The 20,603-nt window shown below is 45.5% G+C and overlaps 1 protein-coding gene across 10 annotated transcripts in view; it reads left to right on the plus strand.

Annotated features, from left to right (window-relative positions):
- The window catches only part of DLG2 (discs large MAGUK scaffold protein 2), an 835,907-nt gene that overhangs the window by 637,616 nt on the left and 177,688 nt on the right, over positions 1-20,603 (plus strand). For all 10 annotated transcript variants that reach the window (XM_088668833.1, XM_088668834.1, XM_088668835.1 and 7 more), the window contains 3 exons: positions 8,121-8,257; positions 11,275-11,419; positions 12,583-12,724. In XM_088668833.1, coding sequence (XP_088524959.1) covers positions 8,121-8,257; positions 11,275-11,419; positions 12,583-12,724 — 424 coding nt within the window. The remainder of the gene's footprint in view (positions 1-8,120; positions 8,258-11,274; positions 11,420-12,582; positions 12,725-20,603) is intronic.

Below are 20,603 nucleotides of genomic sequence, written 5' to 3' on the forward strand. Positions count from 1 at the left end.
GGGGTTTGGGCTGGGTGTCCATCAATATGCGGATGATACCCAGCTCTACCTCTCTTTTAGATCGGAACCAGTGAAGGCGGTGAAGGCCCTGTGTGAATGCCTGGAGATGGTTGGAGGATGGATGGTGGCTAATGGATTGAAGTTGAATCCTGACAAGACAGAAGTACTGTTCTTGGGGGACAGGGGGGCGGGCTAGTGTGCAGGACTCCCTGGTCCTGAATGGGGTAACTGTTCCCCTGAAGGACCAGGTGCGCAGCCTGGGAGTCATTTTGGACTCACAGCTGTCCATGGAGGCGCAGGTCAGTTCTGTATCCAGGGCAGCTGTCTACCAGCTCCATCTGGTACGCAGGCTGAGACCCTACCTGCCCGCGGACTGTCTCGCCAGAGTGGTGCATGCTCTCTTGGACTACTGCAATGTGCTCTACGTGGGGCTACCTTTGAAGGTGACCCAGAAACTACAACTAATCCAGAATGCGGCAGCTAGACTGGTGACGGGGAGTCGCCGCTGAGACCATATAACACCGGTCCTGAAAAACCTCCATTGGCTCCCTGTACGTTTCCGAGCACAATTCAAAGTGTTGGTGCTGACCTTTAAAGCCCTAAACAGCCTTGGCCCAGTATACCAGAAGGAGCATCTCCACCCCCATCGTTCAGCCCAGACACTGAGGTCCAGCACCGAGGGCCTTCTGACGGTTCCCTCACTGTGAGAAGCTACAGGGAACTTGGCAGAGGGCCTTCTCGGTAGTGGCACCCACCCTGTGGAATGCCCTCCCATCAGAGGTCAAAGAGATAAACAACTACCTGACATTTAGAAAACATCTGAAGGCAGCCCTGTTTAGGGAAGTTTTTTAATCTGTGACATTTTATTGTATTTAATCTTTGCTGGAAGCCACCCAGAGTGGCTGGGGAGACCCAGCCGGATGGGCGGGGTACAAATAATAAATTATTATTATTATTATTATTATTATTAAGAGCAACAGCACACTTCTCACTGTGATTCCTAGCAACTGGTATTTAGAGATATGCTGCCTCCAATGGTGAAGTTAGAACATAACCCCTGTGGCTAGTAACCATCAATATATCGCCTTATCTTCCGTGACTTAGTCTAATCCTCCTTTATAGTCATCCAGGACAATTGGTTGCCAATTCCGTAGTTTACATACCCCCCCAAGATTTCTCCAATGAATATAGGAATGTCAATAATAATAATACCCCACCCATGTGAGTGGGTTTCCCCAGCCACTCTGGGTAGTTTCCAGCACATATAAAAACATAATAAAACTATACAGGGCTGCCTTCAATTTGTCTTATGAAGGCTGCATAGTTACATATCTCCTTGGCTCAGGGGGTCGCATAACTCCATACCCTCCAACATTTCTCTGATGCAAATAGGGATGTCCTAAGGAAAAGTGAGACATTCCAGGATCAATCAAAAGCCGGGACAGCTTCTGTAAATCCAGGATGTCTCTGGAAGATAGGGACACTTGGAGCGTCTGAGTTTAGCTATGCGGAGAAGACCTATCTTCCTTCTGTCCTGAATCTTTCAACATTCAACTTCAGGGGTTGTCCCCGAGTTCAAGGAGAGAATGTGAACCTCTCTGTTCACTTTATTCACCGCTTGCACAATTCTATGCAGGAATATTGGGGCCATCATGCAGTAGGATCACAATTCCCTCTTGACTGTTCTTCATCAATATTACATATCACCGGTGCACATTGCTTACCTCCATAGCAAGGAGGCATAAACTGAAAATTGTGTGTGCTCAGCAGATTCAGAGAGAAATTCAGATAGGGAGGATTTAATATGCAAGCCCTGTGATGAAATCAGGATACTCCTAGCAATAATAATGTGACAACTACGGTTTCTACCAGACCTTGCCAAAAAAACAAGAGTTTGGCAGGCCCTGCTTAAGTAAAACACATGTTGAAAGTGTAGCTGGGTGAGATTTGTGGTGGGCGGAATTCCAGTGTGGTTAAAGAGTTGGACTAGGACCTGGAAGACCATGATTCACAACTCTTCTTGCCCACAGAACATACTCTGTGACCTTGGGCCTAACCTACCTCGTAGGATTGGTGTGAGGATAAAATGAGGAGGGGGAGAACCACATATGCCACTTGGATCTCCTTAATGGAAAAGTGGGATATGTCATCATCATCTTTGCATGACTATTGGTGGAAGAGGGGGAATGTTCCCTAAGACACGGCTGCTCTCTTGGTCTCAATGGTGGGGAGCCATCAGAGAGATCAAGAAGGGATCGTTCTTGAAGATGCATCTGGTTGGCTGCTCTGAGAACAGGATGCTAGACTAGATGGGTCATTGGCCTGTCCCAGCAGGCTTTTCTTATATTCTTACTCTTTTAATTCATCACCTACCCTTCACCCTAAAGTCCCAGGGTGGGTTACAACAATCACAACACATTAAAAACTGCTTAAAGCAACTTGCAATCTCAAAACATCGGGGAGGTCCTAAATAATATGCAATTCAGCTGTCGAAAGACAGGATAAAGAGGTGTGTCTTCAGCATTTGCTGAAAGCTTTTACACTGGTACCTCTACTTAAGAATTTAATGCGTTCCGAATGCACATTCGTAAGTTGAAAAAAATTGTAAGTCGAATCCCATAGGAATGCATTGGGGGGAAATTCGTAACCCTATCTAAAAATTCGCGAGTAGAAAAAAATCCTATCTAAACCGCATCCAAGATGGCAGATGGATCTCCATTCGTAAGTAGAAACATTCGTAAGTAGAGTTATTCGTAAGTAGAGATACCACTGTATAATGTAGGTAGCAGTTTTACTTCTGTGAGGAGCGAGTTCCACAACTTAGGGGCTAACACAGAAGATATGCGCGCGCACACACACACACACACACCTACCTACCTGCTGAGGCCAGTGGAACAACCAAGAGGGCTACATCTGCCAATGTTAATAGCCAAGGAGTCTGTAGGGAAGGAGGTAGTCTTTCAGATATTTGGGGTCTGAGTCATTTAGAGCTTTAAACCATATGAGCACCTTGAACTGGGCCCAGAAACAAACTGGCAACCAGATTTGAGTTGTTGGAGTGACAGAGTGCAAATCCCAGGTGGAAGAGGCTAGTCCTAACCAGGGCCATTTTAAGCTTAAATGCCTTCTGCTTCTTGCCCGCTGTGGGCAGGACTGACTCTGGACTCGTGCTCCACTGGGCAGGGCCAGGCGCGGCAGGCAACCAGAGGGGATGGCCCGACAGGCAGGGATGCTGCCAGCTGTGGTCCGCCTCCACCTGCTCGACCAAAGCAGCTGTGCAGCACTGCCACCAGGGAGCCCTGGCTGCTGCGCTGACGGGAGGCTCGCAGCCAGCTTCCCTGCAATGGCGCCCGCAGCCCGAGAAGAGGCAGGCAAGGGTGCGGCATGACGGAGGTGCCCTCCAGCGCCCTCCAGAACTTGCTGCCATGGCACCTTCCGCCAGTAACCTCTATGGCTAAGACGCCCCTGGTCCTGACTTTAAATGGACCTAGTTTTGGGGAGTGGGGAAATTGGCATTCTTAGCACCACCACCCCAGATGAAGTCTCGGACCTTCTCTGTTTGAACCTCAGTACAAGGAAGATCCACCTGGTTTAAATCTAATCTAATGCAATCATGCACCTCACTCGAGTCTTTAAAAGTCTGCTTTGCATGGCTTATGTGACCATAAATTTCAAATGCAGGCATATAGGCTCACTTTTCTTCATCTTTCCAGGGCAAATGATTCCCTCACTCCCTTGACTGAGTATGCAGCGTGAACTTAATAGGAAAAGAGACAGCTGCCATCGGTCTAGTGACCTGGAATAAATTGCAGTTTCCTACACTTTGATTTTGTTTCATTTCCCATTGGAGTTTACCTGCTAATGCTCCAGTGCAGAGAGTATAAGCACAGAGGCAGAAAAATACAGAGGAATAAATTCTGTAGGAGAGTAGTGTGTGTGTGTGTGTGTAACATTTCCCTTAATCAGACAAAAGTTTTATCTAGGCCAGCACTTAGCCTTTGTCATGGCCAGCCAAATGCCGCAGGACTTTATTTAGTTTTGTTTCCTTAATGTTTTAAGTAGTTCTAAAACTTCATGCTTTGTTACTTATGTCTGGCGTAGTTCTTCAATCCACTTCTCATAGCTCAACCCACAAGAACCAGCCTGCTGGATCAGGCATAGGACAGTGGTCAATGCTAGTCTTACTCGGAGCAGACCCACTGAAATTAATGGACAGGACTTCAGGAGCTACAGCAAAATCTGCCGGGAACCAGGGTTAGTCACGAGGTTCCCAGCATAGCTGGGAAACTGGCAAGCAGGACTTGAGCACAAGAGCACTCTCCCCTCCTGAATACCAGAAACTGGTATTCTGGTAACTTCTTTTCAAGCCATCTAGATTGGTGGCCATTGCTGCCTCCTGTGGGAGTGAGTTCCACAGTTTAATTACACATGGCCTGCAGAAGTACATTCTTTCATCTGTCCCAAATCTTCCAATCTTCAGATTCATTGGGTGTTCATGAGTTCTCCCCAGGCTCATCATTTCTTATTGAACCTTTTTCATCATGCAATAGAATAAAAAAACAAACCAATCTAAATAATAAAAAAGCAAAGAAAAAAGGAGTGAAGTAAATAATAGTCTCAAAAGTAAACAAAGAAAGGGAGGTTTTGCCAACCTTATGCCCCAAGGACTGACCCTCCGGACTGTTACGTTGTGTTTGGCTATGATTGAAGTTCCTCTGCTCTAAATCTCCCAGCATGGAAAGCAACATTTTCAGAGCATCAGAGAGTAATCCCTGCTCTCTCTCTCTCTCTCTCCCCAGAGAGAATGTGATAACTAAGATTCATGGCTTGTCTATCATTAATCACCACATAATTATCTCTGTTGACAAACAGTCAACAAGAGATGTCTAGTCCGCCATCTTCCTCCCTGGAAGTCCCAGGTGTCCATTAGTTCTAGTGTTATGAAAGGGAGAAAAACTTTTCTCTACCCATTTTCTCCATGCCACATATAATTATATAAACTTCTATCATGTCTCTTTCTTACTTACCTTTTCTCTAAACTATGCTTTTTTAAAAAAAAAAAACAAGAGCCCTTCTGCTCTTTAACTCAGTAGGTGGTGGAAGCTATTGATTTTTCGTGTGTAGAGTTGATTTAGGCCCAGTGATAGAGGAAGAGCGAAAAGGTGCCCCTGTAATCCAATAAACAGAATGCTTCACAACTTTCCAAAGGAACTCATGGAAGCCCCACACTTATTTATTGTTTCTCAAAGAGCGAGCAGTATTTTGCCCATTCAAAAGCATGTGCCACATAAGAGACGCTCAAGGTTAGGGGGTCGGATCCCAGAAGAACGCAGCTGTGTCAATAGGTTTGGCGTTATCAGTTAAATGTTTGCTTGCCGAAATATTGCCTGCCAGCCGCTTATGAGGATGTCATGATGCTCCTTTCCTTTTGGACAGAAATTGATTCCTATGGTTATCAATTTAGAAGGAACAAATGACATTCAGCAGAAATATAGAGGCTGGCTCCTTCTCATGCTGAACAATCTCTATCATTCCGCCCTGTCAACTTCAGTTTAGATAGCATGCCCTGGACATGTATTCATTTCTTCCTTGGACAGTTTCTTTCCTATGATTGTTAAATTGGTTTTGGCTCCAATCATAGTGTTTAGGGTCCCTCCTTCACAGTCCGTTCTGACCCTAGTATCATTATAATGTATAATGATTGATTGATTGATTGATTGGATTCCCTACCCACCCTTCACCAGGGGTATGATCCTACAGTTTAAAAATATAATATTAAAATCAGTGAAAAGAAATTACAGTCAAGATTATAGGGTGAACTGTGTGTGTATGTGTGTCCTGATAAAGGTGAAATCCAAAACATTTTCCACATAAAAACAACACCTCAATTTTATAGTAACGTATACCACTTGGTTGTCAAAGGGCAGGGTAAATAGTAGGGCTGTGCACAGACCCTTGATTTGTGGCCCTGTTTTGTAAATCCAGATCAGATCTGGTCTGGATCAAGCTGGACCAATTCCACCCTGCCCTGGATCCAAATCTGGATTGGGAAATTAAAAAATATCCAGAAATCCCATTGACTTGCATTGCAAAACCAGAACGGGACATAACTTTCTTGTTTTTTGTTTTCTTCACATGGGGCATGAAATTTGGAGGCATGACAGCCCCTACAGAGTAAATTGGCCCTGGATAATTTCAGATGGGTAGCTCCAGGATTTTGTATTTTCCAAGGAGTGTGTGTGTGTGTGTGTGTGTGTGTGTGAGAGAGAGAGAGAGAGAGAGAGAGAGAGAGAGAGAGAGAGAGAGAGTGATAGCAGTTCCTTGCTCATACCCATTTTTATGCTGCCCTGTTTCTTCCATAAAGATTTTGAAATTATTTTTTTTAAGGCTTGGTATGTAGGCACAAGCAGAATTTTAAAAATTTAATTACCTATTAATAATATTTACTGTGGTTACTATTATTGTTATTATTTAATGTTTGGAGCCATGTCATATAAGGCCTTCAACCCTCATGCATGCAGACATTGTGTTGGCCTAAAGAATATAGCAACATATCGTTGCACAAGTTCAGGGGGTTCAAGTCACCTAGATTCCACCCCACTTTCTCTCTTATTTTTGCATACACAGTGTGGACAAGGGGCAGCTTCCTCCCTACAATCAATTACCATATTTTTTCATGTATAAGACTATTTGGGGGGACTCGGAATTCAGAAAATGGGGGGAAATTGCCCAGAGTTGTTGAGCCTTTTTTATGCCCGCTCGCTGACAAGAGCCACCAATCAACCACCCATATGCCGCAGCAACAGCAAACATACCTTGCAAGTTGCTGTCAGAGAAATAAGGGACCGGGCCGGAAATAGCAGGCCGGAAGTAGCGCTGCCGCCATTTTGGAACTGGGCGGAGCATGCTCAGAAGTGACTTTTGATGCTGCTTTGCCCAGTTCCAAAATGGCCGCCGCGCCAGAAGTCGCACTGCAGCCATTTTGGAACTGGGCAGAGCAGCATCAAAAGTCGCTTCTGAGCATGCTCTGCCCAGTTCCAAAATGGCCGCCGCGCCAGAATAAACCGGGGGAAAACAAAAAAATCCATTCTTTCAGCTAGGAACAGCTGGAAAAACGGGGATTTCCCGGGGAAAACGGGAGACTTGGCAGCTATGACAGCAAATTGACAGCAGCCCGTGTCGCAGACACCAATCATCAGTGCTGTCGCTGATGACAGTTTGCTGCTCGCGACAGGAACCAATCCCCCATCCCCACTCTGCACTATCCAGGTATAAGACAAGCCCCAATTTTTGAGTTGATTTTATCCAGGGGAAACCTCATCATATGCCTGGAAAAGTACAGTGAGTGGGAAGGACTTGTGTCCTTGGCTTTGCCCACAGGGTTGTTCTATATGCAAGTGTTTTAGAAGAAGGGCTGGGACCATGGCAGAAAGCTCTCTGGGTGTGCCAAGAGATCCCTCCCCTGCTCCAACCCTTTGGAAATAGAAATGGGTGGACTATGTGCACTTTCATTTTTGAGAAATCTATCTGTGATTATGAAAATGATTCCGTTTCTTCCCTTTTAGCTGGAGCTCATTTCAGTTCCCCCCCCCCTCCTCCTCTTACAGAAAGCCATAATTTACAGAATGTTCACAGATCTCCAGAAATAGTTCAGGGTCCCCGTCCCCCCTCTTCAAATATATTTCCAACTGCAGCCCTCTATAATCATGCCAGTGTGTTATGACATCCCTTCTTTCCAAAGAGAATAGCCATGAAATAAAAATTACGTGCCACAAAATCTGCTATTACGTCTCCTCTCCCCTTGTCATTGGAACCGCTTTTCAGAAAATGAAAATTTTCACGGAGATGCCAAGGAAGAAACCTTGTTGCTTGTGGATGAAGCAGGTGTGATTGCTTGTGGGGAATAGGACATTTCTTTTTTAAAAAAAAACACTAGAGGAGCTTGCAGAATCTGCTTCTACTGCATTCTACTCCATGTGGAGCTAACTCAATACGAGACAGCCCCTGAATGTTCATGCCTACCTTTCGTTCAACGACCGCATGCCCAGATCTCCCTGTACATTCGCTCAGCAAATGTTCTTTGCCTGCTTTGAAGAAAGCTTTTCCATTTTCTTCCCTAGGTCTGGGATTCAGCATTGCCGGAGGTGTGGGGAATCAGCACATCCCTGGAGACAACAGTATTTATGTTACTAAAATTATTGATGGAGGGGCAGCGCAGAAGGACGGGAGGTTGCAAGTTGGAGACAGGCTCCTTATGGTGAGAAATTGATGCCAAAGCTTTATGTGCAGTTGGATGGTGTCATATAATACATATTCAGATTGAGTTGGACAGATTTCGCTGTTTCAGACCAATTAAATCCGCCTTCCTCCTTTTCCCTCTTCCATGTAATTTTGCTCCCTCCTTCTTAGAGATGGGGAATAGATTTGATTTCATTTGCCTTTTAATGGAAAAAAACCACCTAATTCCCGCTTCTCAGGCCAGTATGTGAACTGAACCACAGTTGTCCTTCACAGCTCCGAATCCTGCAATGCACTTTTCAAAAATGCATGTACTCGGGGTAAAGTGGCCATAAAAGCACATATATGAGTGAAAATAATGTTTTCTATTGAGGAAAGTTGTTTGCAGAATGTGTACATTAATCAAAACTGCTTGCAGGAGTGCGCACAGAAATTTGCACTAAAATGCTGACAAATTTTCATGAGGATTTTTTTCTAATCACAAATTTCTGCACAAATGTTTAGAGCCGAATTTACAAACGAACTATTAGAAACTATGAGAAACTGAAATTGACTGATTTGTCCATCGCTAGGGTGTGCGTATGTTTGCATTTTGGTTCCTGATCTGAAGGAAATTCACTGACCTGTTGAACCAGATTCTCCCAGGCCTGACAGCATCTTAGTTTCCTGTAAAAGATAAATAAATATAATTTACTCCTTTTTTTGTTTCCCTCCCTTGCTGAACCCAGACAGCAGCTGTAGCCCATTCAATTCTGTCATTTGAGGGACAATGCGTTGACAATTAAGTGGAACTCACTTTCTTAAAGCAATTTTTAGGCCTTCAGCAAAAAAAAAAAAAAAAGGAGGGAGGAGAGAACTGTTTCAGTTTTAGAGCTCTCCAAATCACGGAGCTTCAAAAGAGCCATTTGAATAAGCAGCAATAGGCCAATTACAACCCCCCCCCCAGTTCACAGATGTTCACTGCAGAACACTCACTACAGTCGTACTTCAACAAGCATGAGAAGAAACAGAAATGATTTTCAAGAGTGTTTTTTTTTTCCCCAAAAGGGCGAAACTTTGCCACAGCACAAAACCGGCACTCAGCTCCCTCTCAGTTACAATTCAATCAAATCCCAAGAGGCTGTGTACAGCAGATGTAAAGGGGGCAATTTTCCACTTGAGCCAGAAATCTAAATAAAATTTGTACGTTTCCCGGGAACTCTTTGCTTGCTCTTCCGCTATTTCCTTCCTCCCAACATTCGAGCGGCTTGATTTTATTGAATTCAGGCAAAATTTGCTTGAAAGGGGCTCTTGAGAGGAAGATTGAAGATCTTCCAGATTAGAGTAAAATGGCCAGCACCTAACACACACACACACACACACACACACACACACACACACACAAAATACCCAGTGAAGAATTAATGTGGGGGATGATTTATTTATTTTCTGTATACCTCATCTCCGTAGAGCAGCTGAGAGCAGCCAAGTTGGGGGTATTCCCTGCAGTCTCTCATCCAGAAACTTTGTCCAAATGTGCTTAGTCTCACCCAGAGTTAAACCATTCTCTAGGCCAGGAGTAGCCAATGAGTTGCCCTGCAGATGTTGCAAACTACAACTTCCACCAGCCCCAGCCAGCATGGCCTATGATCAGGGATGGGTCCCAAATAGCTGAAGGCACCTCACTGGCTCCATAAGAAACCTTCTATCAAGTTACAATCCCTTGGCCTAACTCAGTTCACGGGGCTGTTGTTAATACCATAAAAAAGAGGGAAGCGAGGGAGTACCATGTGTGCTGACTTTTGCATAGGCTAGCCTAGGAATTCCTCTGCACCTTGTACCTCTCCCTTCACACCCCAAATAATCAAAATCCTACCATTTCAACTGGTTTAGGGATGCCCCCCCTCAAAAATATAAAACAATAGGTTACAATCTTCCTTTTCATTAGTTCATTGCACTTTCCTCCAAGGAGAAAAAGGACTTGGCCAAGCTAGGGCTATTAAGAAACAATACAGGGCCATCGAGGGCCATTGGCAAGATGTGAGAACTGTCCTTCCCCCTTCCTCTGAGGTGTGAACAGAGACTTAGGAAGGTTGGAAGGTTACTAGGGTAACTGGGTGTGAGGTAACTTGAATGAAATATTGTGGGGGCCCAGGTAAGCCCCGCCCTGCATAATTGATCGCATGGTGCTCTTCACACACATACTTTGAATGGGAATGCCCATCAAATATTTTATTGTGGGGGCGGAAGCCTCCACAGCCCCTAGGAGTTGCCTCCTATGGTCTTAAGCAGGCATCCTCAAACTGCGGCCCTCCAGATGTTTTGGCCTACAACTCCCATGATCCCTAGCTAACAGGACCAGTGGTCAGGGATGATGGGAATTGTAGACCAAAACATCTGGAGGGCAGAAGTTTGGGGGTTCCTGGTCTTAAGTAAGGGTTGCTTGAAAGAGAGAGAGAGAGACTGGGATCCATCTTGGGCAGGCTGGCTGCAATGCTGTGGGGGACACGCCCTTCTTGAAAGGACCATGCTGTAAGCTCAATACCAGGAATACCTGGACCCCCGGAGAGTGGGAGCGGCACACAACTTTTGTAACACTGCGCTGTGTGTGCATCTATTTGGTGGATAAAGAGAAGAATCTATTTATAATATGAGTGCTAGAATAATTTGCCCGTGCGTGCTGCAAAGCATTACCACCTTGCAGTGAAATGCTTCGAGATCCCATCAACGTTCTCCTGTTCAAATTGCCACCCTGATCTCATTCAATAAACCAAGCTGTCCTGTGATTAGCAAAGGACGTTGGGGAACTATATTCATTTTGAAACTTGTACACAAGCCCTTGAAATTAGAATACATGCACCCAACCATCATTCTTTATCCGGGTGCTTCTGAGTTTTAAATGGGAATTCCTCTAAAGCTGTAAACCTTCTCACCTGTAATAATCTAATTGGCACCGTTTATTGAATTCCTTGGTAAACATGGGTCCTGCCAGCATGTGAACGGGTAGCATTTTAGTTTGTGACCAGCCTAATGCATCCATCTCTTTACTCCCATTAGGTAAATAATTACTGTTTAGAAGAAGTAACACATGAAGAAGCAGTAGCAATATTGAAGAATACATCCGACGTAGTTTATTTAAAAGTTGGGAAGCCTACTACCATTTACATGACTGATCCCTATGGCCCACCAGACATTACCCATCGTAAGTAATTGCCTGTCTCTCATTCTTAATGTCATAGAACCATGGAATTGTAGAGTTGGAAGGGATCCCGAGAGTCATCTAGTCCAACCCCCTGCAGTGCAGGAATCTCATCTAGATCATCCATGACAGATGGCCATCCAACCTCTGCTTAAAAAGCTCCAATGAAGGAGAGTCTACAACCTCCCGAGGGGGTCTATTCCACTGCTGTATAGGTCTTACTGTCGGGAAAGTTCTTCCTGATGTTGCATCGGAATCTCCTTTCTTGTAATTGAGATCTATTTTTTCCCCACTTCAACTCCCTTTATCCCTAGCTAGCAAGACCAGTGGTCAGGGATTATGGGAATTGTAGTCCAAAACAGCTGGAGAACCAAGTTTGGGAAGCACTGCTGTAGACATTGTAGACAGATGCTGTGTTTTTAAAGTGACTACTGCATTTGAAAAACCAAAAAATTCAATCCCAGGTGAATAAGGAAACATCCTGAGCTCAAGATGCGAAGATGTGGGGGGGGGACCATTCATCTTGATGGACCAAAACAATCTGAAAGCACTAAATTTGAACTCTCACATGTAGCTCAAACCTCTTGGAAACTTTCAGTTTCAGCACTCACAGAAGTGTGACCTCTTTTGCCGTAACAAGCAATGGGATGCTCTCCCCTCCCTGTTCCCAACCCTTCGTCGCAATAGTTTTGTCTCATTTGAACCTGTCTGCTTTTTGAGGTCACCTACTGAGACCGGCTCCAGATGGCCCTATCTCAGGGTGCTAGATGGATAGAAGGGAGCAGGAAACCCTTCAGGGGATCATTTTGTGTGACACCAGCTTTATTGTGTTTGAGGCACCCAAGCATTTTTTGCTGTTCCATCATCGATTTTCAAAGGATTATCCAAAATGGTAGCGAAATGTTGAATTGCTTTGATATTTGTCGATTTCTCCGAAGGGTTGGCTGCCTGTTTAACAAAAGGTTGGAGCAGAAATGTTGAGCTGCACTTTGCTCCCCCTGAAATTAGTTGGGCTTGAGTTAAGTCACGGCGAGCATGCCCCGTTGATTCCAAAGTGACTTAAATGGGATCCATCCCCATTTAAATAAAACGATCTCTGCCACAGTGAGCTGTGCAGTGTTCAAATCCCACTAATCACAACTCCTTTGTTTGTTTTTAACCTCCAGCTTATTCCCCGCCAATGGAAAACCATATACTGTCTTCAGGCAACAACGGCACTTTAGAATACAAGGCATCTTTGGCTCCCATCTCACCAGGAAGATATTCGCCTATCCCAAAGCACATGCTTGTCGAGGATGACTATACCAGGTCAGATATCCGCCTTTACTGAGTGCCTCTGATTAATTACTTGGTTCAGGGAACACAATTTTAATGCCATTATTGGAGCGTTGGCAGTGCATAAGCAAGGGAGCGATCTCATTACATAGGGAAGAGCCGACTCTCAAAATCATCAGGAAGGAGGAGATGCATCACCTTCTCTTGCGCGTAATTAGTGGTTAGCCTAATGGGCCACACTGTGTATTATGACAGGTGTAGACAACAGGTGCAACCTCAGTGGCTAGTAATAACCCTGATCCACCATTGCTTCCCACTGGCTACCAAAGCCTCAATATTTTCCTGCCCTTGTTCCCTGCCTCAAAGGCCGGACCCAGTTTCTCTTCCCCTTCCTCCTTCTCCCAGCCCAGCTCCTTGCAGAATATCATGGATTTTCCTGCTGTTCTGCTGGGCACTGCATTCTGCACGACAATTTCTCATTTATTTAGATGCTTTTATATGCCTTCCTTTGCATATAGAAAGGCAACTTGACAGCACAGCCGAATAAGACTAAAAGAATGCTTAAGCGATCTAATATAACACAGCCCTTAGAAAACATAACACAATGACTCTTAATTGTCTAAAGAAGCCATTTACTAGAAGCAGAAGCAGCTAATCCATTTATCTCATCGGGTTCCTCCTCCTTCAAATGCCCTCTGAAAAAGGTACATTTTAACCAGCCAACTAAAAAAACGATACAGGAAAGACAGTAGAGAGGGAGATCTGCATGCAAGGAGTGACCATTGAAATGGCCATTTCCCAGAGCTCCACGATGCATACTTCATCCTGCGTAGGGTCTCACCTGCTGATCTTAAAACATGGGCAGTTTGTTGTGGAAGAAGTTGTCTTTGCAAATATGTATAGGTATCTGCAGCTTGAAGACAACATGGCAGCTGCTGTTCCCAAATTTGCCCCCTGCCACTCCTGATACGCATCTGAATTAGCACCACGTCCTTGCGACTTCTGCTCACTCCACTTTTGTATTGGTCCCTCAACCCGAGGCTCACATGATGGGCAACACTCACCTCTCCAAGTTGCTGCTTCTGTGGGATCTCTTGCCCTTTGAAATCTTTCGCCTTGCATATCTGAAATATGCACACTACGTCTGGGGCAGAATGGAGGGGGCTCTCCCTCCCCTTTGCCTCTGTATCAACAGCAAAAGTGCTTCCCTTCTCAGACTGCTGTCCCAGTTTTTTGTAACCTGCTGTGGGAGCAACTGCACAGAGATCTCTTATGCAGAGATAATGCAGATTTGATTCCGCATCTGTCTCTAGTGATCTGCTCAGTCAGCTCACTCAGGCCCAGCTACAAAGTACAAGCAACCTCAATCAACTATGAGTTTCTTCTGCCATTCATATGCATGTGGTCACCCTGATTGTTTGGACCGCTGAAGAGCAATAGTCTAAAAATCACCCAAATATGCACGTCTCCTACACATGCACATGATACATATACCCTCCTCCTCCCCCCCCCCACACTAGTTCTCAGCATTTAAGAATGACAGGAACATGACATGGATGCATTATGACAAACCCCTCAAAAATATTTGCCTCTGGCAGCTCTCTGGCTGCAGTTCATGGGACCTTGACACCCTACCTTCTCCCCTAGAACCTTGAGAAAGGTTTTGTTCAGTTGCTACGAATTCTTTGTTGAGAGAGCCCGAGCCATTTTTTAAAAGAAAATTTAACCTCCCCCCATGAATACACATCTGGGGTGCTTTTTAGCTTCAAAGTACAGCCATTCCCTCAAACGAAAGCCTTCAGTTTTGCATGCTAATATTGAACCCACATTGGAAAGGCCTGTGGAAAAGTTTTTTAAAAAAGATCATTTCAGATCATTATACTCTGACGCGAAAGCAAAGGAGCAATTTAATCACCCTGAGTGTCCCAGGGAGCTGCATCCCATAATGGCTCTTTGAGGACTCTTCCCACATGGTTTAGGTGCTCAGAAGCAGGCGCTTCACATTCTGGATGGAGCGAGGTATTTGGCTGCAAATGCAGGTCTGGGATTTGCTTCTGTCATTGCCAGAGAATTTGAGCGAGGAGGAAAATGGCTGCCACCAGTAGTGACCTGTGGGATGCCATGAAATCATGGAACTTCCCTCCCAACACCAACCTTGTTGCAATTTACCTGGGTGGGGCGCTGACGTCAGGACTGCCCACAACCCACTGTGAAACTAATCTGGCCAGCCCTGGGTACCATACCGTATAAAATCCAATACAATCCATCGCGGGGGCCCTCCCAAACAATTCAACTTCCAGGGTATTGTCAGAATACAAAGCTGGCGGACCTCAGCTGCCCATTCCCAGAAAGAGCATTTTTTGTTTTGCATCAGGAGAGAGCCCAGCCAGACCGTGCAATCCTGTTAGTTGCCTAGGAATGTTGCCACTGCTACCAGACCCAGCAGAGCAAGCCGATCGGGCGCCTGGGGTGGTGCGCCTGCCCTGCGCCCAGGGGCGGGGCCAGATGCCCACGGGGTGGGGTGAGCCAGGGCAGGACACTCTGCGGGGCCTCCGAGGAGTCTGCCTGCCTCCTCCCACTCAGCCGCCCTACAGCTGAGGGGGAGGCAGCAGGCAGACTGTTTGGGCAGCGCGGAGCCTGTGAGCGCCCAAGCCACCGTGTCACTCCCAGGAGAGACGCGTGGCACAGGTGCGCTGCAGGCCCCGTGGTGAGTGCTGCCCGGCATTTTGTCCCCCCCCCTCAGTGGTGACACCCGCCCCCACTGCCCCCCTTCCTCTGCTCTGACCAGACCTGTGCTGCAGCCCAAGAATCCTAGACCTGTTCTGCGTTTTTAAGGTGCCATGAGTGAAGCAGCATTGATTGGAGAGCATTACACGAGACAAAGCTCCATATTCTAGCTCCCTTTACGATATCGGCCCTAGTGACTTCTCTCTCTTTTTGCAGATATGACTTCCCTTGGTAGGTGTTTCCCACTGGAACAGGGACCACTGCCAGCCACTAGGGGGATTCTCATGAGTGCAAGAGATACGATCAATCCCTGAGACAGACACACAAACAAAATCCTTTTATTCATTTTTGTTCACTTCTGCCTGCTGGAAAGGGAGAAGATCTTATGCCTTCTTTTAGAGTAACTTTCAGTGCTCTAAATACAAGATTTGCGGGCACCGGCTTGTGAACCTGCTTAAATGTAGTGCTACTTATTTTGGTGTGAATATTTTCATGTTGCTCAGTTTGCGCAATAAGAAACAAAAGGTGACGTGTGCCAGTGGTTGGATTGGGAGATAGAAAGTCAGCCTTCAGCTCCCTTCTCTCCTACTGACTTTGTGTGTGCGGGCGTGCGTGTACATCATCTTTGCTTTTTTGCAGCTTTCTTGATGCTATACGAAATCGCTGCTGAAAGTTTGCCTGCTTGTGTAATGAATTTTTGCAACCTGTAGATGAGAACTACTAAATAATGTGAAGCTTTGGCAATATATTGTCATGTGTTTGGAAAGGAGCAGAATGTTTTTCTGAATGCATTTGGGGGAAATGCTATTGTTGGATCCGGACAGGAAGTTAGATGGGCTTAAGGCCCATTCAAAGCAATGCGGAAAAAAGATAGTCAGGACTCAGTTTACACCCAGTTGATTTTAATGAGATGAAAGTTCAACTAACCTAACCTGGACCCAACCCTTTTTTAAAAGCAGAAACAAAAAGCAACAGCTCTAAATAAGATTAAATTTCAATGAAGCTCGAGTGGACCGTCCACAAATTATGTAACAAAGTGTACCCACCAATGCCTGCTATGTTATTATGCAGTTATATTTCATAATAATGCTTTTTAATGTGCTTCAGGGGAAGAAAGCACCTATGTTCTTGCCATGTGATCCAATGTAAATATCCAGCAATTAAACTTTCTTGATCAGTTCAAAGATCCATCTAGCCCAGCATTTTTTGTGTCCATTAGAGGCCAGCCTGAAGGTTCATGTTTCTGCTTTCTGTCCTCAGTTTAGGGACCGGGGAGAATTCGATTCAGTTTGCATTTATGTGCTTTCCAAAATGACACATGAACCAAGGCAACGCCGTCTTTAGAAGTTTGCACCCCTCTGAACATTGCAGTGCAAATTCTCCAAAAAAAGTAATGCAGACAAGTAATGCAAGTAATTCAGGCAAACTGTTCCTTAAAATGCATGTGTTGGTGAAAATAACACACAAAACTGACATGCATAAGAGAGGGAAATCACACTAAATTCCTAACAAATTTTAAGAGGAGCCAACTGAAATGTGGAGAATTTAAAAAAAGGAAAGGAAAGGAAAAGAATGTGTCACAAATTAATGCAGAAACGGAATGGCATTCAAGTTGTGAGTGCACATGAGCAATTCACAAGACAGGCAGCTCCATCCATTCCTACCTCTGGTGAATCCCATGGGAGCAAAGGCACCAACTCCTAGGAAGTGAGGTTCCTTTGCCACCCCCCAAGAAAATACTTGAAGGACATTGCCCCTAAGTTGAAGGACATTGCCATTCAAATGCTGTGCATCTTGTGATTGATTATGTGGGGTGGGGCTTGCCTGCTCCCACCCCAATATATTATTCAAGTTGGCACCCCTGCATTGGAGCATGTAGGGAAGCCCCTAGATATGCAGTTGATGTGTGTGTGTGTGTGTGTGTGTGTGTGTGTGTGTTTATATATTACTGGTTTATATGGGCCAAAATCCACCATGACGGGTGGAACCCTGATTGGGTCAGAATCCCTGCCTGCATAGAATAAGCAAGTGCCCCAATGTGCAGGTGGTGGATAAGCCTTTGTGTGGTGTGCATGTGTTGTGTGAAGGTGTGGTTGCGTGTTAAGATCCCAAGACCTCCCCCAATAAATAAAGACACAATTGACACAGAATTTAGTTTAAGGTTGTTGGCATAATTTTGGCCACAACTTTAATGATTACAGATCGGCATTGGTTCCCGACTAGCTGCACCTGACCTCAGCAGGGCAGCACTCTGACGCCTGGACTCCGGCAGACGTCAGTAAGGGTAAACATCCTGGGAGAGCTTTGGACCAGGTTCAGACTCAAGCTCACCCCAAACGCTCCTAGGAGCTCTGGTGTGGCCCTAACCCCTGGAAGGGGATCGGACAAAAGCAAGGCGAGCACCTGGATTCCTTTAATGGAATACCCTGTCACGCATTGGGAGGGGCAGGTGCTCCAACCTCCCCTTGACCACACCTTGAACCGATGCCTGACTGCCAAACCTTACAAATTTGTGACGATTTGCTATGTGGCAGGCGAAACCCAAGTGGCACCGGCCAATCAGCCAAATGGGAAAATTCCTACCAGGCCCCTGTCCCAAAAACAGATGACCCACGACGGTATCGCAAGGTCATAATAAACCCTAAATATAGGGAGGGTGATCCGGTGCACAAAGCGAAAAGAGGAAGCTCAACGCAATGTGCAGTGGTATATATGGGTCTCTCGGTTAACGCATGAAATGATCCCATTGGCCAGATTTACCCCAGCAACCGAGGGACCACCGATTGGTTTGTTGTGGCTATCCAATCGCTCCCACCCGCAACAGCAGTGAGGTCAGTCTTGACCTCACCGCAACGCGTGCTCTCTGGGACGTTTTGTGTGAGTCTCACTATATTGCCAGTCAAAGTAGACCAGAGTAGCATCAGGGGGCCCTGTGACCCTTGAAATCCTCCCCAGAACACTCCCTGAGTTGTCCTTTCCTTGGGTGACACCCCCCCCCAAGCAGGAATATGTCCTTGGACCCCAATAATGCCTCTCGCTGGTCTGATGTAGGATGCAGAGGGATGTTTACAAAAAGTAGACATGGTCCTCAGGTGAAAAAACTTTTCCTACTCCTGGACTATACAATACTGAGCTGGATGGATGCATTGTCTAATTTCATACCAGGCACATTTCTATGACCTAGCCTCTGCATCTTGCCACTCTCACAGTATCTATATATATTGTGGGATACATAATCTTTGGACAGCCCATGGCTTAGCCGATGCCAAATCATCTCCACGGTCGGTTTCAACCTCTCCCGCCCCCACCCCAGCCACATTCGCTGCAGTTATTCTCTCGTGTAGCCCTGTGTATTTTTAAAGCAAACAAACATGATCATTACTGCAAGTCCTCATTGCCGCTTCCCATGGTAACCATGACGACCTTGAGGTATGGAATGTGCGTTCCATGCGCTGTCCAAGCATGGAGGTGCTGCTGGCCAATTTCTGCTTTGCTTGTTCCGATAATGAAACTAGAGAGGGAGAGAGAAGGATATTCTGCAGTTTGATAGAGCTAAGTGCATTTTTGCCATTTAGCCTAACGCATCGCTTACAAGAGGGAGAAATGACCGAGGATGTACTTTTTTTCTTTTTCTTATCACTAATTCACTGCTATAGTATTTTTTATTATGCTTCTTGAATGGGTTCAAAGTTAACCAGAAATCTCTGTCCTTTTGCTTCTCCAGACAATTCCATTGTTATTCATATTTACAGTTCACTGTTGAGCGGTTTTTGCTTGCATGTTGTAATGTGTTGTTTAAGTAGCAACCGATGCTGAGTTTTGCTGTGAACTGTCTTAAAAAAATGATTGCTTTTTTTTTCTTTTACTGTAAATACAAGTGAAATATTTATCCAGGCTAATGAATACATGAGGGATCCAGAAATATAAGTCAGCTAGAGCTATATGTTAAAACAAATATAAGGAAGGATGTTTAGAGGGTTAGCGGTTGGTAAAATTCCCAGGGCTTTAAAAAAAAATCAGATATACCTAGCAGTAACATACTTGCCCTTCTTTAGGATCTACTAATCATTTCCAACCCCCAAAAGCCATTATTTTAAGAGTAGGCATCTTCGTGATCTCTCTGTCAGATATACACAGGTGTTGAAATCTTTCTTTCCCATCCAAACCTAGGGCGATGTATTACCCTGCTAGTATTATGTGAAAACAATGAGGATAGCCTTTGATCACTGGCCTACGCTGCCATAGAGGCAAAACCCCACTCAGATTGCATCCTTGTTCTGTAGAGAGGGTGCAGCACTGGGGACAAATTGGCTACAGCCAATTTGAGCCACCATGTCATGAGCCTCAGGGGCTATGATCCTAGGCCCACCTTTGCTTACCTGAAGCCTTCCAGGTGTTGTTGGGCCACAACTCAGTAGCTACTAGCCATGGCAGAGGCTATGCTCTGCCTCTGTGGTTGGAGGAAGCAATGCTTCTGGAAGCCACAGGAGGAGAGAGTTCCCTTGTGCTCAAATCCTGTGTTCTGGTTCCCCACAAGCACCTCTTCGGCCACGGTGAGAACAGGATGCTGGAATTGATGGGCCATGGGCCTGATCCAGTAGGATCTTCTTATGCTAATTCCCACCAGCCCCTGCTGGTGGGGCTGCTGGGAGTTGTAGTTCAGCAGCATCTGCAGGGCACCAGGCTGGCCTAGACCACCAGATTTCTGCAAGGATGTTGTCATTGGTTTCAGTCCCAGAAAGAAATTACTACTACACATTGAAAGATGCTTTAGTTGAGAGAGCCTGTTGATGAGACCTTTTTTCTCTTTAGTAATCAAGCTCAGGGTGGCATAGTTTGTTCTCTCCCCATCATCCCAATTTTATTTTCACAATAACCCTTTAGGTAAGGTTAGCTGGGGTGGGGGAAAGTGTGTGGTATGGGATAGCTTTGTGCTGGAGACAGATCCTCACCCTGGATCTGCAATTGCCTCTTCATGATCGTCTTGAAGCAACAGCAATTGGGGTTCCAGAGATAGGTTCCCGACCATTATGACCTTAATTTTAATACCTCAGTGTGTATTTTTGCTGCATATCACCCTGCTTTCTACAATGTAAGCCTGTGGCTGCTGCTTATTCCGCAACTGTCAGGTGTTTGGTGTTTGAATAATGCTTTTCAGTCGAAGTTGCACTGTTACAACAGCATG

Source organism: Zootoca vivipara, chromosome 4, assembly GCF_965207765.1.
Source record: "Zootoca vivipara chromosome 4, rZooViv2.hap1.1, whole genome shotgun sequence".
Classification (NCBI taxonomy): Eukaryota; Metazoa; Chordata; class Lepidosauria; order Squamata; family Lacertidae; genus Zootoca; species Zootoca vivipara.